Genomic DNA, 26,426 nt, shown 5'->3' on the forward strand with positions numbered 1-26,426 from the left:
AGCAAAAAGAAGATAATAAATAAATGAATGAACACAAACTGGGACAATGTTTCTGGAAAGAGACTTTAAAAAAAATGAAATCAATGGTTTTAGCAGCATAAACAAAATTCTATTTGCATCCACTATATTGGTGTGTCGCCTTAATCTGCCTGGCTATAGATACCACTAGAGGTAAGTGGCAAAATGTGTTTTTATAATGTGAGTAAATCATCCCATTAATGAGATTTTTTTTTTTTCAAAATTTTTGGCAATGCAAAAAAAACTGGAGTCTATTCACAACATCAAACACATCAGCAAGTACAGATTTCTTGTTGAATCCTATTCATTTTTAATGCCTCTTGATAGTATTGACACAAATATGAAGGTTATGTAAGCGCTACAGTCATCAATAGGCATTCATCTGAAAGAAATTCCACATCAACATCAAACTGTACAGTTGTATTAAATCTTTGTTGGGTGGTGGGGGTGAGGGGGGCAGAGGGTGGTGGGGGGGCTGTGGGTCCATGCCAAGACGGCCCATGAGGGCAATGTGGCACGACCAAGAGGAAGGAGCCAGTTGGATGGCTGAAGTGTAAGAGCTGGGAGCAGAACAATTACAGCAGTCACTTACCATCACAGTGTCTGGTTGAGGCAATGGCACAGCAGGACGCCGCAGGGCAAGAATGAAGCTTTCATCCAGCTGGTATCACAAGATCATGCTGGTCATGCCAGAAATGACAAAACAATATGCTGAGCCCACTAAAAGGTTTTAAACATGTTTTTTTTATTTTTTATTGTTTAATAATTAAAACTTACAAATTTTACATTAGAGATATAATGGATCCATGTGTGGATAGCAGTTATGTGAAAGGAGATTCAGGATCTGATGTAAAAATCTTCATGTCATTTAACTTGTCTCTTTTCAACTGGATTCGTATGCTCAACCTCAACATGTGTCATTTGGCATCTGTCACAGTTTTTGGAAGGTCCGATAGCAGACATGACAAACATTAAAAGTCGAACACTGCTGATATTTTGTCAGCTTTCAAAATAAAATGTAACATTCTTCAGCTAACGAAATACTTCAGGTCCAGATGGAGAATGTGACTAGAGTGAAAAAAAAAACTACATGTGCCAAAATAACCACCCACAGACATGGGCTGGGCATTCAAACGCATGCATCTACACAGATGCTAACATATAACATATCTGCATGCAAAGAGTCACACACAGGCACACACACACGTATGCACACACAGAGCTGAGGCAGCTGACCGCATCTGCCCCTCGTCCTCAGGTTCAGTGGTGGCGACTCCTGCAGCCTCACCTCCCCCTGTCACGTCTGATTCTCCTGGTAGGATCCATCATCTGGCTGGCAGTCTGGGTGCCAGTCAGCTGCTTCCCAGGGGAATCCCAGGCGTTGGGAGCTGGGAGGCACTGGGCTGAAGCCTCCCCAGCCTCGGCAGCAGCTGTGTGGGAGACAGAGAGAGGTGCGGCACAGATGTGGGAGTCTGGAGCCAACAGAAGGTATGGCTGATTTCAATGTCGGCCATATTTGTTATTCCACCTTTTCCTGGGAGGAAGAAGCAGGCCCTTGATCTGACTCACAGCTAAACACTTAGCTTTTGTTCCAGAGATGAATAACTGCAAGGAGAACGAGGCGTGAGGGAAAACGAGGTAGAAAAGGAAAAAAAGAAAAAAAGAAAGAAAAAAAAAAAAGACTTGGGGCCAGAGGAGAAATCCGGTGACCGAGTGCAGAGTGAGGCTGGTCATTTTATTCCCCGCTGAGCCTGTATTACAGAACAAGAGCCTGTGAGCCGTGACACACCTTCCCCTTTGCTGCAATTCCTTGAAGCCACCGACAAACTTACACTCATCACACACCACGTCAAAACATAGCAGAGCAATTTATACATCTTAATCTATGAGTAAAAATCTTTTTACATGTTCATTCTCTACATTCACAAAAAGAAATAAAGTCTACATTAAATTGAATTTGTATAAACAGCAAAAAAGTTTGGATTTTTTTTTTTTTTTTTTTTAAACAATAATTGGCTTTAATGACTGAATTTCCTCTCCTGTTACATTTACGAAGGGTGGGAAGGGATTCTGCCCACCATAAACAAACTTGCCCTGCTGACTCTCTGTGGACCCATGTGATGAATAGTACCAGTCAAAATCATCGCTAACGCTCATAACCAGATTTTCACAGGGAATTTTGCACAACTTCATTTCGTAGTAACACTATCCACCTTGTAAAAATGAACACCCTCTTCTAACAGCACAAGTGAGAAATGGGATAGTCTTCCCACTGAGTTCCCAGATGTAGGATTGCCATTGTATTCACACACCCGGTGTTAGCCCAAGACGGCACCCTCAAATACAGCTCTGTCTTGGCTTTGCAGAAAAAACAAGACTGTGATATGGAAGAGGTGGCAGTGTGAAGCTGTCAGTACAAAATGCTTGTTTATACTAGAATAACCCCGAAAAGCGCAATTCGATTTGAAATCTGACAGTCTCTTCTCGTGTTGCATTTAAAAACCATTGTCCTAATAAATATTTGAGTTCCCATGATGTGCCAAATGCTAGAAAACACTCTGCATGTGTATGTGTGTGTGTGTGTGTGTGTGTGTGTGTGTGTGTGTGTGCAGTACAGCGGAGCAGAGTACATCTGCAGTAGCAAGGAAACAGGCTGTTAGCATACAGCTTTGACAACTCCATCAGGCCAGTCTCAAGGTAGCTGTCAATCACAACAAATCATCTCATCCCTCAGCGCTGCGAGGACTTCTCTCCACTACTACACACATGACAGGCCCCTACAGCTCTATTTACCCATGCACACCCTCCTGGTGCTAGTGGATTTGTAATTAGAAAACGAGAGAAAGAGAAAAGAGTCGTGGGGGTAGGTGGTAAAAGTAAGTCAGTTACAAGTTTGGATACAAAGCAAGTGAAAGGTGCCTTTTCACCAGCGATGTTGGCATTTGAAGGGCGGGCTGGCACTTGCGTGGTGGCGGTGCACTGAAAAGCAAAGGCATTCTCATTCACTCTCCTATTTTCGGGGGCAATTTGAGCGTGTGTGTGTTTGTGTCCATGTGTGTGTGTGAGGGGGGGTGGGGTGGGGGGTGGGGGTGTCACACACAGTCCTGATTTGCAAGACTCATTTTCAGTTATCTATAATTAGATTAATGTGGTGATGGCATAGCACAAAGCCAGGCCCACTCCACTTCCATCTGAGAGCATATGAATTAGGGAATAAACACTTCTCTCTATTCCAGGCAGAGAAAGTGGTGGAGTGTTTAGCATACCCTTTATGATGGGGAAAGATGTTAATTGTGTGCCATTACCTCTAAACTGTTTGCTTGTTGTATTAATCACTGTGCTAATTGATGCAGAAATAAAATTGTTGCCACGGGCGAGGAAGGGAGTGAACCAGAGTCAGGGATGGCAGATAAAAGATTATCGTGGTAAACATATGGAGATGGCACCGCTTTGAAAGACTGCTCTATATGCCCACCAGCACCGCATGGGATGATGGGTGGAGTGCCAATAGCAGCACAATGCAAGGTTTATGCAGAATGAAACAAAGCATGTTTGGTAGGTTTATCTGCATATTTAGCAGAAGACAATACCTTACTGTAGACAGAGTGACTTTTATTGTATGATAATCTGGACCCCGCCGTAATTGAATTTACACTATAAAATATACACAGACCTGTGGCTAGATTTTGATCATAAAAGAGCCCTGGAATTATTGACACAGTCAGTGCCTTGCTTGCCTGATTTAAACTACAATGTTGCCTCCAAATGGATCTCTTGATGTTGTATTTTCATCATTGGAAGTCAAGTGCAGGATGCACACAATATACAACATACAGTGACTGACAGCAGAATTTATGTGGCCTTTGTTTTCAATTCCAAAGATGGTGAATGAGGGTTTGTTTGTATTTTTTACCTTCTTTAAAAATTCAAAAAGCATAGACAGTGTAAAATGAATGTAACACATTGAAATTTAAAAACTGACCTATGTGGGCCCACGGGCGTCACACTGGGGGGAACAGTGGAGCTAACTACCTCGGCCCCCTCAGAAGATGCCTGGAATTAAAAGCTCAGTAAAAGCTCGGGCTCCTTTCGAGCCTCCCGTGAGCTCTTCCTCCTCTGAAAGGAGTGCAAGGTTAAGTCCACTCCACCAATAAGGATGGACGAAGACAGTTCACCTACAAACTTGGTACTTGCGCTGAACTTCTTGGTAATCATGTCTTCATCATGCCCTGAAGAAGTGAAGTCAGGCTTCAAAAAAAAGAAAAAAGGAAGTAAGACAGAAGCAAGAAAGAAAGCATTTTGAAAAAAAAAAAATCACTCAATCACAAATCACAATTTCCTAGCATTATTTCGGAATAGCTTGATATTGGTATTATGGATTGACAGCAATCGTTAGCTTACTGATCAATTAAGCAGCTCTGTCCTCATTTTCAGAAATAGCTACAGAGAGAGGATCAGAAGCAGGTCACCATCATCATTATCACCACGAAGCCATGATAAAGACCTAAAAACCAAGAGGGAAATACTATCCTATAATGTTCCCTAATGTTCATAGTAGTAGTGTTGCATTGTAATAATGAAAAATGAGAGAAGAAATACGCTGAGATGAATTACATATGGTTCTAATACCAGATTCTCGTTTTTTATCAGAACATCTTCAAAATCAAAGAATTTCCAAAGTTTTCTGTGTGAGATTTAGCAGGTAAAAAGAATGTGCAGGTGCCAACTTAAAGCACAGAGGCTTTAATGTGCGGCTGTATGCCTCATTGCCTTACCAGCCTCCAGTGTGAACAGGGGGTAAACAGAGGCAGCCATTTAAAGAACCATAAGTCCATAAGGAGCAGGCAGTGAATGAAGAGATTCAGAGAGAGCTTCAGAGGCCCTCACCAGTGGACCAGCCGCTGCCTCTAAACCCGCTGTGTTTTTGTATGCAGATTCCCCTTGTCAGAATTCATTTATTCAAAGGGAGTTATCTGAGAGAGCGGGTTATGAGACAAAAATAGTGGCATTCACATTCGTCTTGAAAAACATTTGGAATGCTAATGCCATGAGAACATGCCGTTTATGTGCTTGTGTTTGCGTAAGAATCTGATCCAGCGCTCCGTTGGCTCGCCGGCCAAAAGGCGCAGTTCACATAGACAGGAGAGCACTGATACCGCTTACAGGGTTCAATGAATCTAAATCTGCTCTTCGGGAACATTTTTTTTTTTTTTTTTTTTATTGCCAGGAACATTTACTACTGGAACTCACCATATGCAGCAGTTTGATCTTCGAGCAAAAGGCTAAAAAATCAATATTTTTTTAAAGGGTCATTAGATCATTCTGATCGCAGCCAATGTTCATACAATTGCACCCTTGTTTATCAAAATAGATGTCCTTGGTGATGATGACAAAATTGCCTGTCCTAAACTAAGAAACGATAAATCTCCAGCATTTCACAATAGCCTGAACCATGGCGTCACTATCTTGTTCTCTCTGTGTTTCTCTCCCTCTCCCCCGCTTTCTTTTGCTCTGCACAGGTGGTAGGAGCTTCCTGGTAGAGTCTTTCTCATTCCTTTTTGTTCCCCTCCAATTGCTCTGATCGGGAGCTGTTGATGATGATGACAGTTCTGGCTGTCCATTGATTTGCTGTGGCCCCTAGTCGCGAGTTCACAGCAGATGACACTCTTCCTTTGGCTTTAATTAGAGCTGCCCCATCTTCTCTTCTTTCCTGCCCTGGATGTGGTTCGACACATGAACACAAAAAGCTCCTACACACAAAACTCCCTGCTAGGAAACAGCCAACACTTTCCTAGTGGAGCTAGTATTTAGTGACTTGACTACAAACCTGCGTGGTCAAGAAAGGATTTTTTTTTCTAGCACTATAAATAAAACAAAGACCAGATGCTTAGCACTGTATTCCCGCATAGACATGATCATGAACCCATTAATGCACATGTGCAATAATGTATACACACTGTGCCTGTTTATTATCCTGATCCACACAAGTCTAATCATAAGAAAACTATTATTAAACTGGAGGGATGATACATTTTTATTCATCCTTATATCACCCACGAGGCACTGTCCTTCCCTCTGCTGTGCCAGGATATACATGGGCCTCATCTTACCATCTGTCCCAGACATGAGCCACCACTCCAGACCTGGGTGGGAAGAAGGGGGGAGAGAGAATCCCTGGTCTGGGCAGGGGTTATTATCTCAGTGGTCATGGGTCCTTGCACATATTTCATGGTTGCTCTCAGGGTGTCTTCTCACAGCCATTAGCAGACCATATTCATTTAAAGCACTTGTGGGTCACTTGTGGCCTGCACTCTGTTACTCTTTTGGTGTTGGAAAAACAAATGAGGTAAATGAGATGAGATCTGAAGGGATGTCAAAACACAAACAACATTCAGTTATGTTTAGTACAGCTCTGGCTTTTTCTTTTTTTTACATTTCATTACAGGCCTCTCTCTCTTTTTCTTTATCTCTTTCTCTCTGTAGAGGGGCAGTGGCAGTTTCTTAGCCACTGACATGGAGATGCAGTTCCAGAGTGGGTCTTTAGACACCGACATATAAATCAAAGAGTCCTCTGCCAGGTGCTGTTAACCTGCCATTGAGTTTTTGGAACTAGTCAGTTCTCCTCAGCGTCTGTTTTAGTTGATTTGTGTTGGACGCTAGTTGGCGAGGAAGCAGTCTGACCTTGGTTTATAGAAATTAAAGATTTCACTTACTTACTGTGGTTTCGTCTTAATGTCTTGTGCATCAAACATGTATTTAACTTGCACAAGCAAAAGATAATGAGCTGACAACACCAGTTCAAAACAAAGCGAAGCAAAATGTTGCAGTTCATGTTGCAACTTTTGTTCTTAATTTGTATTCCACGCATGTAAGACTGTTAATGAGGTTCACAGTGGCATTAAAATGGTTGGCTAGCACGCTCCCTTTGTCTTTCTATGACAGTTTGGGTTCAGAAATACATACTGTTGACTAATTATTTCCTCCGACGGTGGTTCAGATCATATGTGCATGTCAGGGTCAGCTGCTGTCACCTGACGACAGTCTGTGTGATGCGTTTCAATAGAACTTTTGGATATAAAACGCGAGGCACCAGTCAGGCTTTGTTGACAATAGTTTTTTTTTTTTTTTTAAAGAGTGCCAGGGCCAATTGAAGATCCAGATGGCTGAAGACACTCGTTACTGTAAGGGAAGGTTTGAGAAAGCAAAACAAGAGCAGCCTTACCTCTTGATGATTATCCTGTCAAGCCATGATCCCGACAAACCTCCTGAAAATGTGGGCATGATGACTTGGGTCTGTGGACATGCAAGTACAGTACCACACAGACACAGACACACACAGATCTTAAAACATGTGCTCAGATAGAGAATGTAATAATGCTAAAATGAACATGCTTGACTGCATGCTTGCAGACAAGCACATAATCAATGCAGTCATACAGCAGGGCTGACCAGTGGGGGGGCATGACCTGACAGGTGACCCATGTATGTCTCCACTAGTGCCAGAACATGCCTGTGAGTGTGTATGTGTGTGTGTGTGTGTGTGTGTGTGTGTTGTGTGTGTGTGTGTGTGTGTGTGTGTGCGTGTCTATCAGAGTGAAAGTCAGCTGGTCATCCATGCGAGCATAGTATATTTCAGTTTACAAGTTTAGCAGGCTCGGTGCAAAGTAGTACAGACAACACTGACAATGTACAGTATAGTGCATCATGTTCCCCTCACTAATTAACCCTCGCAGCAGCTCAGCTCCAATGGTCCCAGACCTCTGTATCAAACCACCCTCTGACCAGAACAGCCTAAGTTTAGAGCTGAAGACCCCCTAATGACAGTAGTAGAAAACAGAGTGGAAGTCCTGCCATAAAGCCAATCAGAGGAGTCCTTGTTGGGCCTCATAAATCTCCCACTTTGCAGGGTTACTGGGAGGTCTGGGAAGTGAAGATTTCCCACTTATTATTGCCAGGAAACCCCAGACAACCTTCCCCTGAACTGAGGTCACGCAAGGTTATGACCTTTGGACAATCATCATTGTTGTTTCAGTAACTATGGCAATCAAGCACCTCGGTGATGTGAAATTCACACCGTCTGTTATACACATAACACAGATAGGGTCGATCTTTATATAGACTATAATAAACATCATATACTCACTATATAATGATTAATTTCCCTTTGAGAATATAATGCATTTGAGCAGGTGTAATAAAATAAATACATTTATTTATCATTAGCTCTTCAAATAACTCATCATCAGAGATAATACAAGCTTAGTTTTAGCTGCTGTTGTCTAGATATATGATCGTTTGATTGGACACCCATTAGCGTTTTCACTGTGTGTGTGTGTGTGTGTGTGTGTGTTTGTTTGTTTGTTTGTCTGTGTTTGAATACGTTGTTTTCAAAGCCCTCAAAAAGATTTGTGCCAATGTTCCTGCAGACACCTTAACAGGCATGAGACACATTTCCAGTGGGACACCAACCATCTCTTTCTATCTCAGCGGAGAGCAATGCTCCAGTGCCAGCCTGGTGCCATCAGCACAGGGATAAGCTTTTTGACAGAACATCGACAAGCTTTCAGAGTCTCCTGAGGCCATTCCAGACCTGAGAGGATCAGCGGGCTTCCAACAAGTGGTCTTCAGGGCAGCGCAGGCTCTCATACTGTGAGGGTCTCTCTGACAACTGAACCACAAGAAAGTAAGTGACAGGAGCCAAGGACCAATTACAAACTGTATCAAGGGCGCGCCAATTTTCCCTGTATTTAGTGCTATCATTTCAGTTGGTAAAAACACGAAATGCGACACACTTCTTTTTATGACGACAAGAGTGCCATTTAAAGAGAAGGTGTAATAATAATAATAAATATTATGACAAAAAAAAGCAGGACACAAACCGTAATGTTAAGAATCTATAATCCCATTTGTTTTAGAGAGAGTTGGTTTAAACCACCTGCTCATTTTCCACATTCACCACAAAATTTACAGCACAGGATAAATAAAACGAACCTTTCACCTCGAGCACTTAAAAAGTTTCCCCCAAAATATCAAAACGTCTTTTTATGACTTCTGTTCCACTTCTAGTTCTTGTAACAGCCATATAGGCCATGCCAAATGTGCCCAGAAATAAGCTGGGCCTCCCCACTGTCTCTGAGATTGCCCACCCAGGAGTCTGGCACACGCCACAGCGAGCAGGAGGCCCTCTGGATTACAGTAATACACACTATCTCATAATGGAAAGCTGCCGTGCACATTTCCCTCTCTCCGCCCTCATTGTCCACACTACCAACTGCACAATCAGGATATGAGACTGTGATTGCACCCGTTAGCATCTGTGAGCTTGCTGGTGCGCTGCCCTCCCCCTCCTTTTTCTGGGTTGGGGACTGCTTGGCTCCTACAAGGTAAAACAATCAGTAAAAAAAAAAAAAAACTAGGTGCTCTATTCTATCATGACATGTAAAAAATTAACTGTAAACTAAAACTAGCTAAAAATACCTTGAACTCTTAGACATGAGTGGCTTGATTAATTTCAGGCAGCAGAGGTCGTGGGTCATAAGGAAACAATGGCATGAGCATACTTAACCTGAGATACTAACATGGTTAAATAAACAGTCAAGCTGGCCTGTTTGGACCCGCCACACTGTAGGCAAACTCCGCCACTTTCCCTCTAACCCTGTAATCACCAGAAGCTGTAATTAATCGGGAGGCTGACCCACAGTTCAGGGCAGTGGAGGGGACAGCCAGACAAAGTTGAATTGCCATTAAGATGAAAGGGAGGTTGAGGGGAAGAGAGAGCCACCCAGTCCTCCATGGGTGGCTAACAAAGGTGCAGGTGGGGCACGGGGAGCAGAAGTGCACTCTGGCCAGAATTTAGACCACCAGGTTACCTCAGACTTTTCATAATTGCACCATAGAGGTCATTTACTCCACTAAGTGGCTTGCCTACCGACCCTGTCGGTGCGCGCACGCTAATCAGCCTTGGTGCTCCGAACAATGGACCATGTGCGCCTCTGAGTGTTGTGGGAGGAGTAGGGGTAACCAGTAGACCACCACTGATCAACATGGACGAGATGTTTCAAAAGGACACAAAAGCTCTGAAAGGGGGAGAACATGAGGAGAGGCCAGAGGCAGACAGACGGACGGGGAAGGGTCCGCTAAAGTTGCAGACTGGCACGTCCTCAGACCTGTATTTATCCAGGAGGTTCAAGAGGATAAAGGCGGATACAGTGACACTTAGGACAAGCGCAGAACAGATGCTTTCTCACACAAGGACAAAGAGGATTTGAGGACATTTACAAACCACAAGTCTCAGATATCCACTTTATTAAAATTATTATTATTGGCCTTTCACTTTCATTTGCTGTTACAGCTCAGGCCACTGTATTGTATTTCAATGATACGTCACTAAAACTTAAGAAATGCATGTGAACAGTACATCAGCCTACATCGGCATAGGAGTCCCTTTGTCACTGAGGATGATGTTTGTGTTAGCAGTTTCTGCTAACTGCTAACATCTAGATCACAGTAACATAATGTTGTTGCTGCTGGTTCTTGTGCTCATGGCTTGTGGAGATGTTAACCAGATGTTAAGGAGCATATTTTTTTGTCCATCAAGTAGGCTTATGTAACATAACGTAATAAAACAATCTGTCCTAATTAGAACGGCGCTGCCCCCCCGCTACACAGGAGCACTGTTGTTCTTTCCTATGATATATATGTACATTGCCAACAAGCCAATCAGCCCTGCCAACAGAAGCAGTGGAAGCAAAGAGAGCCATTAAAGGCCCGGCCCCAGCTACAAAAACAAAACCTATCCACCTGAGACCACAGAGGGACAGGATGCAGGCTACTTATAGCAACCCAAAACCAACCCACAAGAATAGCAGGAAAAACGACTCGGTATGGGAGCTGCACTAAGGCTTTTGAAGTGCGCCACCTCTAAACTATTCTAATACACCACCCCGGCATCTTTGAAGGCAGGTTATCCTCCACGGCCGTGTGTCCTGTTGTGGACGAATTGTTTCCTCTTTCACTTTGCCTCTATTTCCCCGCAGAAACTGACACTGTTTTATTGTTCTCCTGGGCCTCACTGTTGTCTGAGGGGAGCACAAGAGGGAGAGGACCTCTCGCTGTTCTCCTGTTGGTGAGGGAGGACGGTAAGTAAGTCACACAGGTGATGCAGAGGGTGGTTATCCCTGCAGAATCTGCAGAAGGATGACCCCCTGCTTATTGCAACCATTTCCTCTAGCCTCAAGGTTGTGACCTCACAATGCCCTCTTGCCTAAGAATGGACCATTAGAGTAATTAATCAGTCAGTGGTCAGTGATGTCATTGCACAAACATGTCAAAAGTATAGGGAGAACGGTGACATATTTTGTTGTTTTTGGTGTGGAGCTGATGGTTCTGCTCGTAAAACACTACAGATTTATGGTGAGCGACCATACACCTGCCACTCTGTACAACAGAAAAAAACACAGACTTTTAGAAGTAACTGTGAAGTAAAGGCATCATGCCTGAGGTTAAGCAATAATTAATAGATAATTCATGGCTCTGAGGCAACACATTGGATTTACTGCTGACAGAATATGCCCTAAATTGTAATAAAATATAAATAAAGTGTTTCTTTTATTACCCTTCAACAAAATATGCCATACTCCTGGGAAAAGTAATAGAGGTGATGTCGCATGCTTTACAAAAATATATATAAAGAAAAAATTTTTCACCTCGCTGCCAAGAGCATCGTAACTGAGTATTATCTGTGTAATCTGAGACAGAGGTACAGTACATGTGCTTGCCCTGACTCCTGTGGAGAAGGAGAGCTCATTTTAACACTCAATATCAGGGAATCTAATTGCACCTACAAATCGTTCCTTTTGGCTCGCGTCTCTGGAACACGTCTATGGCAAATAGTGTCACATCACAAGCCCTATCAGGCTCATTAAAGGCACCGTTTCAGATGCTCAGAAACACATCAGCAACAGTGTGATGTAGAGTCTGATTTACTGTGTGTGAGAGGTTGATCCAGAAAGTGCAGCATAATCTAGAAGAAGATTTTCGATCATTTGAAATGATTTGTGTATAGTTAATATTTACCCATTTAATAATTAAACGGATATATTTATTTCATTTTTTTGTTTCTCCCGGTTTTCAGTGTTGACCACTATTAATATTCTTTTAATTTCATAATTTACATTTGCAATATTTAACAGTCAGTATGTGTTAATCAGTCACATCCTGTTTCAGTCTTTTTCCAATTTAATTGTCTTAGTCGGTTTCCTCATCCCTCTGTTTTTGCTTTTATTTTGTTGAGATTATAATGACAAGATTCTGGCTAAAAAGAGAGGCTGGCCGCTCACCTCTTCATCATTAACTGAGTCTGCACTCCGATGCCTGTGGCCAGATTCCAAATGCGACCGAGGACTTGTGAGTGGCACTGAATTAGGAAGGGGAAAGCGACATTTCAAGAGCTCTAAATAAACAATGAAGTGTGTAAGACTGAATTACTAACATCTGTGTCCCCAGTGCAAAGGCTTTTCCCATCATGGTGCAGTAACCATTGATTTAAATTGAGTGAGTGTTTTAAATGCAGTGAGGGCTCTGTCATCACTCACTTAAAACTGATCCACCACACAAGGCATCGCCCTCACCTTCTGCCCTCCTCTCTTTATCTTACTACATGTATTGTACCGTACATTGTGGCCAGAGAAAGCTCTGGTATTTCCTCTGAGGAGTCTGCTAACGTGCGGGTCACACTGGTTTTCTCAGTGCTCGGGCACTGGATCAAAGTGCAGTCTGAATGCTCACTAGAGCCAAAAATATCATTTTTGATTCAGGGTAGAGGTTAATATGTCTCACCTCTAGCAGCTATGGTGTTTACATTCAACACAGACACTGATTGGTCTATTTGATTAGTTTCCGTTGCCTCTTCCACTCATGTACACTATTCCAGTTTCTCTCCATTGTTCATGTGCACGTCTACCATGAGTGTTCTAAAACATGGCACATGCAGTAATGCAATAATCAAAACATCAAATGCAGCCATTTTTTTTTTCGCACAACTATCACATACAAAACATAGTTTGAGGAACACTTAACACAAGTGAAGATACTGAGTAGCCCACAGATTTTACCTGAGAGTTTTGTGCTCATACTTTTCTCAGTCCATAAAGAAGAGTATTTGGTGTTTGTGGGAAAAGAGAGAGAGAGAGAGAGAGAGAGAAATGCATCTGCATCAGAATCATTGAAAGTTTCCCAACTTTGCAGTGTCCAGTCGGTCATACTGTAGTGCAGCAGATCAAGACAGGTCTAAGAATAGCAGGAGTCAGTCTTTCACCATATTACAGCAGTTCTTCAAAAAAGGATTTTTTTTTTTTTTTATAGGAAGCTTTTTTTATCCAGAGTGTCTGGCCAGGGAAAATATTACAGTCAGTGCAATGCGCATGGAAATCTGCTCCAATCTGTTCCTGATGTAAATAACAGGCAAGATGGTGACAGTGAACAGACTGCCTTGACAAGCTGTTAGTTTTTATTTATTTATGTGAACTTATATTTTGATGCATGTTGTGGAAAATGTTTCTTTTAGAAAGATTTTGTTTTTCTTTTTGAGGACAGATCTGAACAGAATTTGGAGCTTGCATTTGCTGTTGTGCCGTCTGAAACGCAGCGCTGGTTAAATCTTGTTATCACATGACTCCTAACCTTTGTGCAGATAAATTTTGTGTCAGTACTTGTTGGACAGCAAATTGTCATTCATGTAAATTAAGAGAACTAAACAACAGAACTTAAGCTAATGGAGTATTGCTTGCAGTAATGACAAGAGATGAGAATAATGGATTGTTAGTTTGCTTCATAATGATGCTAGATATCCGGGGACGTGTAGATAGGCACATTAGAAGTCAAAGACTGTTCCAGAATAATAGGAAGGCTCAGAGATAATGTACTCGCACAAGGGGGCCTCGACATTAGCAACAGCCCAGCAGGACTCGGCTTGCACGTGTGCCAATGACGCATTAAATCCTTCAATGACAAAAGATACAAGAAAGGTAACTCTGTAGGCATATTGTTTTGCCACCATCATACACCAGGCGCCATACTGTACACATGCCAGTAACACACGTGGATGTTGAGGTGGTTAGTAAATTGCACATAAAGAGCAAGAAAGACACGTTAAAGTGGAAAAATCATGTGTGAATGTTCATCCTTTATGGGCTGGCCTCCTGATTGGCCAAATTAATATGAGACTCTTTGCTGTCTGAAAGACAAAGCACAAGCAAAGAAGTGGTAGAAATGATTTCTCACTATTTTAAAACAATTATTTTTTGAAAAAAAAAAAAGAAACTACTTGGAAGAGTCAAAAATCTTTAATCAGCCCTCATTGTGATGAAAGCGCAGCTCCAGCGTGAACCTCACCAGATGAAAACAGGAATAAGACAAAAGAACGAAAGTACAGATGACATTAACTTCTGCTCAGATGAGCACAGTGGGAGAGCACACAAAGTATTTAGCACCATTCTTTCTGTCTTTTGATGTTGTTTGTCAATTCACAGCATCTACTGCAGTATTTAGTGTCTTCAACCTCGATCTTCCCTGATGGCACGAGTGCAGGGTGAGTGTAATAGTGGCCCTCTCCTTCATTAGATATTAATTTATTCATTACATGTTAACTCTGCAAGACCTTGGAAGGAGATTCCAGGTGACTCTTCTTCATTTGGTCCCCACTGCTCTCCACTGGGCCCAGGCAAATCACAGTAATGCCACACAGTTGGGGAAGTGGAGAGCAAATTATTCAGCTCCATAGAGAGGGACTCTGTGGTAAACACACGGTGGGACGCTTGTGCTGTCATAATTAAATCTGCAAATCTATAAAACCAGGGTGCTTCCACTTTAGTACACAAACATGAGGTGTGGTAAACAGAGGCCCGGAACGAGTACGGTACATACCTTTGAAAATCAAACAAAAATACAAGTATATATTGAATATTATATTAATATTATAAGTACACACATGCAAAAATGCACACTGTACATACAGGCACATTATGTCATCTAAGACAATGCTTCAAACCTAAGAATCAAGTTTTGCTTTATGAGAAATTTGTTTTTTATTTGTTTTGTGTTTTGTGTTATTTAGTGCTCAAAAACATATTGCTGAAATGTTAATAATTCTTTGAGATATAAAGAGTGTCAGAAATCAAGGAATAGAGGGAGAGTAAAGGGTTGGGACTTTGTAACTTCCTCATACGAGAGCGAAAGAGCTCTCAATCTTCAACCGAGCCGTGGCAGATCAGAGAAAAAGACGCCAGAGAGCATCAATCCCGGCTTCTCTCAGTTGCCCGTCAATGGGGGAAAATCCCCAGTGAACAGGCAGCCTGGCTAATCCACAGCTAAATGACACCTCCAGACACTAATGCCCAGACTGACCACAGAAGCAATCCGCGGCGACTCCTCCACACATGTACCCACTGATGCTTTTCAGCTCAGGGAACTTAAAAGGGCTGGGGCTGTCTCTGTCTCTCTGTGTGCCACCTGCTTAGCATCCCCGCGCTGCAAGCTGCTATAGAGAGACATCTCCGGCAGAGGAGAAAGGCCCATTGTGTCCAGACGCCTTTGAGGGCATTGTTCTGCTTCACTGAGGCCAGGCCGACATCTGCACCATTCACACTGAAGGAAGTTGTAATCACTCCCCTGCTCTTAGCTCTGTGGCTCCAACTTCATACCAAGAAGGCTTGTGAAGTTGGGCCTGTGGTAAACAACAAGGCGAGAGGAGGGGGAGTGGGTGTATAGGATTTGGAAGGGTGGCTGTTTTTGTTGAGAGGCATCAGTTTAAATAGAAACTCTTACATACCCCCATACAGGCCCCCTGATCCCTTCCCTCCCTTCCAACCCCCAACTTACCCAAGTGCACTCGCTCTCCACAATACAAAGCTGGCAACTGATTTACAGAGTTACCACTCCATCAAAAGCACTGATTAACTGCTTGTCTTTCACAAGTAGGGCAAAAGATTTTAAATGTGTCCGTGTAAAGTATAAAAATGTCTGGCTGCTGCGTTTTCAAAATGCTCTTTTGCTCCCCTTTCATTAGTAAAAAAGAAAAGGGGAAAAAAAAGAGGCACTGAATGCCAGGATTGTTTCAGTGGTCAAGTTGAGAAAGGGTTTTGTGTAGTTTTCATTTACATATAATTACACTTTAATGGAAGTCTGACTAGTGTGGGGTAAGAGGCTGGCCATGCGGGCTGCTGAGGAGACCCCCTATGATACAGGATGACAGGCTGTAGTGCAAACTCCATCTCCGGCTAATTAAACGAATCAATTAAGAGACTATTGTTGTAACTGTGTAACTGATGTTCTGTAGTGGCAAAAATGGTCCCTTGGGGAGGTCTTCCAACCATATTAAAAACCCTATCCTCTACATCTCCATCTGATACCAATATAGACACTTATTTGCGCCTTGCTGTCATGTCATTGGAGGCGGGCACATTATGGAAATTGAAACGGAGGGGTTGAGGGGAGCAGGACTAAACTCAGTGTGAAGCGGCGAGGTTCACTTCCCATCACCCTCCAAGGAGAACTCGCTTCAGCAAACTCCAAAGTCCCTCAAAGTTCCCTAATAGCAGAGCTAGAGCAAGCACACCCAGCTGTGTGCATCCAGTCACTAGGTAAGGGTCGTGCAATTAGCATACTCCTCCCTGCCAGGCAAGTCGCATTGATGCAGATAAATTATCATATTAGATTTACCCTCCTCAGTTCAACTGATTGGCTCCCAAATTGTTTTAGATGGCCGTCATTAATCCTTAGCATAGGCTAAGTGCTTTGGCTTCAGATCTGATTGCGTAGAGGCGCCTAGGGTCAAATTAACAGAATACTAATGTCTGAACTCTATCTCATTTGCAGTGTCAGGATGCTGCTTCTATTATAGGAAACAGAAAAGAGTCAATTGCCATTCATCTAATGTAGGATTTAGAAACTCTCAAGATGATAATTGAGGTCCAAGGTACGAGCTGAGACGATGTTATCAAGTAAGCTCTTTCTCAGTAATTGATGTACAGTTTATATATATATATATATATATATATATATATATATACGTACTGTATGTGTGTGAGAGAGAGAGAGAGAGAGAGAGAGGCTATCATCTAAGAAATTATCAAAGAATGCCAAAGCATAGTTGAGTTTCAAAGACAGCCAGAAAAAGTGTGATGCCTCAAATGCAGGAACTAATATCAATATATTTCTATATATTCCTAATAAGAAGTGATCACCAGAGTTACATGTTTCAGCAGCAAAAAGCTGATACAAAGCAGACAGATAAATTGAATACATTACATATTTCTGCTTGTATAATAACCCCCCCCCCCCCCCCCCCCCCCCCCCAAGCTGCTGTGAATACGCCTGTGTGCAGGGAGACTGACAGATTTATGAACAGAGCAAATCTGAGGACTTGATGGAGGGTCCAGTGGATCCGTGTCACTCCTTTGTCTTTGTAAGCTGACCCTGTTTGTTTAAGGCCCACAGTGCTGGCACCACATGAAGTGAAATGGGCGCTGCTTTGGCGCCTCGGCCGTCCTGGCTCCCGTGGCCAAAGTCAGCATTGGCATGTCGTTGGGACCTTCTGATGGAGATCAAGGGATTATCCCCATCTCACACACCCACACAGAGGGAATTCACATTCATCATATTTACACTAATATGTACCCAATACACCCAGAAAACCTCAAACAACACGGACTGAAAAGTACTCTTAAATACTTTTTGTCATCCTACTGCACCAACTAGTCACACGGACCCCAGAGAAGAGCAATCTGAGCAGGGGCATCAGATTCCTTAAGAAGCGGGTGATGATGTCAGAGCCTGGGACCCTCTGAGACAGCACAGACACAGTATAGCTAAAATATCAGTCAGTACCCAGATCCCAGACAAAAATACAGCAGGGGGTCACTGATGGGATGGAATTCAGATCGTATAGATCAACAGAGTTGTTTTACATGTTACTTTTTATCATAGATAAAGTCAATGAAAACGTATTCATTACATTCTTATCATCATCTTTCACCTTAACATCAGTTAAAATATCAAATTATGCCTTCTCCAAACGGATCTACAATGTTAATGGACAGTTGAATTACTGAAACTCTAGTGGTATCTAACCATGAAGATAGTAAAAGGTTTTATGTTGCAAGGTCTTACTGCCATCTCGATATACATGAAATAACAGTACCACATACATAGATTGCAAGAAATTTACAATGAAGCACAAAATGTCTTGTATTTTTATGTTCCTAGTGTAAAAGCAGCAAAGGTGCATTTACTGAATACACTGGAGTATAAAGAAGAAAAGAGCTGGTTGTGGCAGCACCAGAAACAGCCATCACGGATGAACACACAAAGAATATTAATACAATATCTCAAGAAAAATACATTGCAGTGTTGGATCTCTATGTGGTGCAGCAAATAATTACAGTAACAAAAAAAAAGTAGAAAAAAATAAGGAGATAAAGTCCAGATTATAGTGTTAACCGGTGCTGTCGGAATCACAACTTGCAGAAAAGTTTAAATTTAAAACTCTCTCTTAAGGGCATTGATTGCCAGCTCTGTTGCTGGAACTCTATTCATTGTCCTTCAGCTGGCTTCAACTGTATGTGTGAGCACATCTATGTGTGTGTTTAGGTGTGTTTCTTTCTTTTTGCCTCCCAAGTCTCTCTCCCCGCCTCCCTCATACCTGTCATCTGGCAAGGCTAACCCCTGGTAGCTCCCCGCCAAATGCACACACATACACACTCGCACACGCACGTTGTAAATCCCCGCCAAATGCCCGCCCTTCCAGCCCCCTCACACGGCAGCCGGTGTCAGCGAATCAGCTGAACCGTCTCCGCCCCGAGAATAACCCCATGACAGACAGCCCTAGTGGCCTCCCCTTGTCAACGCAGCCTGCCCGCAAAGCTGACAGCCAGGGCACAGGGCGGACAGGCTACTGTACGCAGGAGTTTACACTGGGTTGGGCCTGAAAGGGATGGGCCTTGGAGTAACGATAGAAGAGGGAATGGTGATGTCTGTAGAGACGGGATGTAGCTTAGGATGTGGATAGGGGTTATGTGAGTACAAAGGCAGGACCAGAAGAGAATATAGGGCTTATCATAACGCTAAAGCTAAGGCTAGGAGCAGGGTTGAGGATGTGAATAGGATATGTGAGGCTTGGTCTTGAAACTTTCTTGAAGCTGGGTTCGTTTTTCACTCTACAACATGGAATAAGCTAAAAAAAAAGAAAAAAAGAGCTCCAATACATCAGAAAATAGGGATTATAATTGCAGAGGTCAGCTCCTGTCAAGGTTACTGCAGCATTTGGTGTATCGTACTTGGCTGGCAGAGTTGAGTGGTCAGTCCCTGCAGAGCAAAGAGCGAAAGGTTCGGTTTGGCCCGCAGCCGGAAGACTGTCATACTTCTATCCCCTCTATAACAATTCAGATAAGAGGCAGACTACTCTTACTTCTCCTCTGACAAGCCCTCATAAGGAACCCTTACACATTCAAGCAAAAAAAATAAAAAAAATCCATGTTGCATGATGTTTTTGTTGTGTTTTGACAGATAGTTGACGTCCCATTTATATTTAATAATTTGGCTCAGCTTGAGAATCATTCCACATTGAAAAAAAAAAAAGAAAGGCATAGAACATTATGATACATTTGTTTCAAAAGTGGGACGTGGGTGACGAGACATAAATGAGAACAGTGACTGCATCTTCCCAAGTCTCTCTGTCATGTGGATGATGATTCCCTTTCTAGCAGTTGGTCTATGAACCGAGCACACATGTGCACACAACACACACACATACGCATAACATTATTCATTTTAAATGATGATTTCTTAATCAAGGCATGCATGTACTATGTGGTAAGAGACACTCCTCTTTTCATTCCAATTTGAAAATCTTTTACTGGGTTGCTTATCGCTTTAATATCAAACAATGAAAAAATGTGCAACCCTGCAGTGAAATAAGCAGCACATGCAGGCTCCAATCTCTGAGGAGAATTATTTTACATAAGAACAAGAGGAGAAATTGATATTATGTTATCCTGTTATTATTTTAGGTTAGATAACACTAACTAGTCAGTTGCTTAGAAGCAGCAGTGATGAAATCATGTTTGTGCCCTTTGATCTTTTTTATGCTAACTCTGCTAGCAGCTGCACTTTGAATTTAAGAATGAGAACAGCAAGGCTTCCTAGATCGAGACCTAAAGCTATGTTTTTCACGGGAAGGCATTAATTCTTGTTTGTGTGTGTGGGGGGGGGGGGTGTTTCAGATTTCTGAGAACTTGCTCTGTCTGAGCCTTCCTAATAATAGTGTTATAAGAAGAAAAAAAAGGGCAGGAACTGTCAGAAGCATACATAGAGGTAAGGAAGCAGGGAAGCAGCATGAGGCTTCATAATATGGATCTTCTGATGAAGACAGCGCTTCAAATACAGTTGTAAAAACAAAGAGGAAATCAATTATCATGACTGATATGGTTTTTACTGTACCTGCAGAATGTGGATGTGCAGGTCTCCACTAAGCTGACTGCAAACCTGCGACCTAGGAAACACAAAGATGGAAAGAGTGGGGGAGAGATGGTGATTCACTGCTTACAGTATATGGAGGCTACCACTCATACACACATGCACAGAAACACACATGCACGCACACAATCACTTACACCCACTCTAACACCCACACACATACACACACACACACCAACTGTGTGGATAAAAAGGGATTGTCACATGACAGATTCCCAGCAGATTGTGCATGCAGAGATCTTAGGTCTTAGCTTCTGTGCCTTTTGACTTGAAGCGCCTACAGAAAGAGAGCACCCTCACAAACACTGGCTGCAGCCGAAATCAAAATTCAGGGTCAGGATTATTTGCTCAGTCAGTAATATCTCAATTTTCAAGGTGCAAAATAAAAAAAATCTTCTTCAGGGATGATTTAAGTAATATTTCTGGACTTTTTTCAATGGGGTTCCTTTGAAGCTTTCCTTACTAGTAAGCTTTGAAATAAATCAGAGTAGCGCTAATGAAGCCCTCAATAGCTAGATAGATAGATAGATAGATAGATTGATAGATAGATAGATATATAGATAGATAGAGTGTGCTACATCTTTGAGTCTTCCCAGTAAAGTCCTGATTCTTCCAAGGGTTCATAGTCTTGACATAAATCTCTTAATCCCTTAGCTGTTTATGTGAAATGGTGCAACAACAGGGGTGAGTCCTACTAGACTGTTTCACTGAACTCTACATTTGGCAGAAAGATGGCATTTACCTGGATTTTATCCCTGCAAACCCAAATCCGCCTGCTGTCAGCACGGGTGTAACAGCGACCCGTTACTGTAATTCTAGCATCAATCACTCCTTTGTTGAGCTTTTAATGAATGTGCCCCAGGAAGTTGCGTCCCTTAACTTATGAAGGACTGAGAGTGAGAGGAGCATAAGGTTTGGGCAAGCAAAGGCAGAGCAGAGAGCAGTGGGACTACACGGCTTAAGCCAAATACATATTTATGAGTAGCATCCACCCACAAGCCTGACTTTTCAAACCCAGCCAAGCTCAGGCAGTCATGCAGGCACACAAGCTGGGCCAGAACAGGGCAGGCTGATTGGGCCAGAATCGGCAGGGGTTTGGGTCTCCACTCAACTTTGTTTACGTACCATTGTGTCCTCTTCTTTCAGTGCTGTCCCAATTATTTGGCTGCACAGAGAAATACAGAAAATGAATATCCTACATGTAAATGAAAGCTGAAATCCTGCAACCTTTATGTAACGGGTGTAAGGTGGGCGGACACAGAGGGACGCGGAGGATGAAAGAAGACTCGGAGGAGGATCTCTGAGAACTTTTTCTTTCCAGAGGATTTCGAAAAGGGGTTCATCCTTTGAATAATTTCGCTGCTGAGTATCTTCCCCTTCCTGCTGATATTCCTCCTCCCTGTGATCTCGTGACCCTTTCCAATTCAAGGTCATTGTGTGAGTACTTAAGATCTGGAAGAAGGAGCGCTCAGAAGAAATGCGCTCCGATAGCAGCGGATTGGCGGAGCAGCGCAGTGGATCGGTTATCGACTGGGCCCATCCAGTACGGCTACAACCGCCACAGTTCGGTCTCCTTCACCCACTTCTTCAAGGCTGCCTTTAATCTCTCCCCGTGCCTCCCCAGTCCACGCCTTTGATGTGGTGATGCCCTTCCTTCACTTACTCAATATTTGATCTATCTCACTTCATACTGCTAAATCCAGTTGAAGTGGATTCGCATAGACAGGGCGCTCCCTCTCTTCCTCTAGTTATTCCTCGTCTTTCTTGCTTCTCTCTCATGTTCAACAAAATGACCACCTAACCCACTACAGAAAATCACTTTCTCCCTCGTCATGAAACACGGAGCTGACGTTGGTGTTAATTGATAGAACAGTCAATTGCGTCTGCCTCAACACAAAGTACACAGACGCTCAGATGGACATGTTGTTGAACAGGTTGAAATCCATGCTGCACGAGCTTCCTCTCTCTCTCTCTCACACACAAACATATTGCTATGTCTTAATAAAAGTCAACCAGCTGCTGTGCTCCCACCCACCATGTTAAGCCAGAGGTGTAAGTATCAACTCTCATCTCCTCCCTGCCTGCACCCACAGACGAGCCTACGAAATAGAAACAAGATACAGAATTACTGCCTGTTTACTTCAACTGGAGACCTAACACATGTTGTGTGGGAAGATAGACTTTGTTGTCAGCATGAGAAAAAAAAAGAAAAAGAAAAAAGAAGCTCTGGCTGTATTTTCATAAACATAACAGATGTTTCGCAATATAACAGACCAAATTCTGAAAGCGTGCAGTCCCTATCATACAGTTCTCAAGCTACTGTTGACTGGCTGTGTGTATATAATTGCTGTCTCTTTATGGCGTGCGGTAGTCGGTGTCAAAGAGTGACCCTGCGGCCCATTCCCAAGCCTTCTCTTCGTCAGGATGGCGAGGAGACATCTACCATATGGCCTAGCCTTCTGCATCATTGTCCCTGCATAATCACAAGACCAATACTGTATGCAGGGCAACAATTCAACTGAAACAAAAAAAAAAAAAAAAAACACAACAGAACCTCCAAAAGAACACATCCTACACTGAGAGAGGCGAGGGAGCTTTCCATTGTGTTTTGATCACTGGAACAGACCTGCTCTGCGCCCATTATGATGAAGAAAAGCCTAAACTCAAACAAAAAAACGTAAAGCAAACAACAAACAAGCCCCAGATTTGTTTCAGTCATGACTCGGTTCAGTGAGGCACTCTCCCTCCTACTTAACAGCAATCAGAGATTCCTTATTACAGAGCGGAGGGTTTGTGTAACACTGAACTCAAACCCTCTACTATTCTGTGCCACATTAGTTCCACTTAGTTGGGTCCCAATGACCTATTCAATGTAAATGTACTGAGCAATAATGAGTGGCGGACTGCAGCGGTTCTTTAATGGGTGAGTACGTCCACGGAGAGTGAAATGACAAGGCAGAAACAGAGAGGGAGAGGGGTTCAAGGCCTTTCAGGATGCGGGTGTTTAAGCAGGGTAATGATGGGAAAGTAAAGGACTTTAAAAGAATAATTAGGGCTAGATAAGAAGAAGGCCAACCATGTCTCAACAGACACACCTTCAGGTTCATTAAATAAAAGCAGTGTCAATCTACCGTTAGGAGCACATGGGTGACTGGTGGTTTTCTACACTCTGATTTCAACAAAGGACAACAGAGGAAAAAAAAGAAAGAAACGTATCTCTGATACTGTAATGACAACAGGATGGCCTCAAAGGTAAAAGACCCGCAAATCGGTCGGAGTCACGCCTCAAAGCTACCCGCACTGTTTTGATTTAAAATGCCGTTTACGCAAGAAAGGACTCAAATTAATGAGTGAGGTGAACAAATGAGTGCATCAGAGACATATTAATGACTTAGGTGTTAAGAGGAGTGTGACAGTCTCTTCTTTTCTTCAGCTCAATTTGGCAAGAGAAGGTGTTGAGGGAAACAGGCTTTTGACATAGCGCCATGTCGGCAGCCAGAGAGTGTTAGAAGAACTTGACTCAATCTGTTACGCTCTGGGACCGCCTCTCTTAATACTGTTTTTGCTTAATGGCCCGAGGTGTGTGTATGTCTGCACTGTGTGTTGAAGAGAGCGTGCATCTATCTTTTTCTCATTTTGTGCTGGTGTGTGTGTGTGTGTGTGTGTGCATGCAAATGTTTGTTTTGTTTGTATTTGGTGATGAGGGTGTACCTGTAGGTCCTTAGGGTGCTGTTTGATGCTCGGTAGCACCTGCAGATGCCAAGTTCAACTCACTGGACTCCCTTGTTTTCTCCCCCCCCTCTCTCTCTCTCTTTCATGCGCCTCCCGTCTCTCTCCCCATCAGAATCCCCTTGTAGAAGCCAGGAGACAGGACTGTTACCTCTGAGACAGACACCAAGCAGATCTCAGGTTGAGCTCCCTGTTACCATGCGGCAGCCATTGGAAACAGATGGTCTCCAAACAGCCTGTCATGTTTACTGCTGCTGCCATAAAAGACAAGAGTCCAACAACACACTCCCTCAGGAGCCCCACGGGATCGCACAGGGCCCTGCAAACAGCTGCCTGGAGGTGGGAGGGGGGGCCCATTGGCCCTGCACACTCACGCATGGACACACGCACTCACACCTTGAACTGACTCCTACCTTAACTACCACCCAAATGCCTCTATTACCAAACTCTCACACACACACCTACATAGTGACACAAAAACAGCCAGGCGCGCACTCCAAATGTCCTCCGCCAACCCGTCCGGACATGCTACATTTACTGCAATTAAACAAGCATGCCATTTGAATATCTGATGACACCTTGCAACCTGCTCCATGGGCTCTGAATATAATGGTGTCCCTGTGGAGCCCGGGAGAAATTGTCCATGTCACAGTTAATGAAGGGAATTTGCATTGTTATCTCAATTAAGGGCAGTGGAATAATGAAGCTCACTTCTGAATTAGTTAATCGACAAAAACTTGTACAAATGTGTTTGCATGGCCCATAGGTATGGCCCGCAGCTAATGTATATTCTTCAGGGTTAGCGGGGTTACGTCAGACGCAGGGGGGGCAGACGGTAATGAGGCAGGTGCTACTGGACACTTCTCTTCCTCTCCTCGGGAGTCGAGATGCTACTCTGACCTCCCAACGCCTCATCCTCCGTCTCTTCCTCCCTGTCTCGCTCACACCACGTCTCCCTCACCTCTCTCGATTAGCTCTCTCCCCAGTGCCCCATTCTTTCACTCACACGCCACGTCAAATACACAAACCAGAGGCAGATAGCAGATTGGAGATACAAACCCAGGTGCTTTGCCCCCCACCGCACATCACCATCTCCTCCATCTCCTCATCCTCCTCCCTCAGGACATCACCCTGACCCTATAGCTGGGCTTTTCTGGATTCAGATACCAGTAGAAGGTAAGTGATAAAAGAACGGTCAGGAAAAAGGAAATATCTATTTGCTCCGTTTGAGTATTGTGAGGTGGGAAAAAAAAAAATCTCAGCTTTGGCACAAGAGGATAATGTTGAGTTTTGGGCTTTTCCATTGATCTGCTGTGACAGTTTAAGTGGCTGCTTTGGTGTGGTGTGAGTCGAGTGTATTCTTGTGTTTAAGTGTGTGTTTGTAAGGAGTGACTAACGGCCATCACTAAAGGCTCGCACAAGTGCTCTTCTGCGCTGGGGGCCTCAAATGGCCAATGAATTATTTATAACAGCCAGGACATGAGTTGATGTCAGGGTAGAGGAGGGGTGGCACACACACATACACACACACTCACTCACAAACAAACACAGTCTTAAACACACACGTGCATGCACACACACACACACACACACACACACACACACAAACACACACACACACACACACACACACAATGTGGCCTCTGAAGGGGGTCAGTGTGCCAGACTGGCACAGGCTAAGCAGACAGCTCATAGTCAAAGTGCACTGTGGGACAGTGGAGAGAACAGGACTGGTCAAAGGGGAAATGGAGGGTTTCATTGCTGTTTTCTGCTCAATCTACTAACTACTGGAGCTCAAGGGAACAGAAGAATAGAACACACAAATAAACCCACGACTCAATGTCAAAAAGCCTGTTACAGCAGCAGCACAATCACAGCTGTTGTATTGTGCACAGGCAGGTACCGTAGCACAGAAATAAGGACAGGATACGTTTAATGGAAGGGTTATATATTTTATCATGTAAACTCTATGACAATGAACACATGAAGAACCATCTGTCCTCAGTGACAGATGCTCTGCGCGAATAGCTTCATCATGTGAAAACTTTTTGGTATAAATGATATATGATGATAATGCAAGCTTCATTATTTGCTTCACTAATTCCTCATATTTGGTTGAGGATTTTTAAATTTTTCATCAGTTCAACATG

General features: G+C 43.2%; 1 protein-coding gene across 9 annotated transcripts in view; it reads right to left on the reverse strand.

Annotated features, from left to right (window-relative positions):
* Positions 1–739: 739 nt before the first annotated feature.
* Positions 740–26,426, reverse strand: part of LOC130177571 (uncharacterized) — a 104,973-nt gene continuing 79,286 nt past the window's right edge. For 4 of the 9 annotated variants that reach the window (XR_008829037.1, XM_056389442.1, XM_056389445.1 and 1 more), the window contains 3 exons: positions 20,512–20,563; positions 7,241–7,311; positions 740–1,448 (listed from right to left, as the gene is read on the reverse strand). Coding sequence is in view for 4 of the 9 variants with exons in the window: in XM_056389442.1 (XP_056245417.1) it covers positions 1,316–1,448; positions 7,241–7,311; positions 20,512–20,563 (256 nt within the window). In the remaining 5 variants the exon portion in view is untranslated. Of the gene's footprint in view, positions 1,449–7,240; positions 7,312–20,511; positions 20,564–21,672; positions 21,713–26,426 lie in introns of all 9 variants that reach the window. The other 5 variants (XR_008829034.1, XR_008829035.1, XR_008829038.1 and 2 more) reach the window with 3 other exon arrangements.

The sequence above is a fragment of the Seriola aureovittata genome, chromosome 11, assembly GCF_021018895.1.
Source record: "Seriola aureovittata isolate HTS-2021-v1 ecotype China chromosome 11, ASM2101889v1, whole genome shotgun sequence".
Lineage (NCBI taxonomy): Eukaryota > Metazoa > Chordata > Actinopteri > Carangiformes > Carangidae > Seriola > Seriola aureovittata.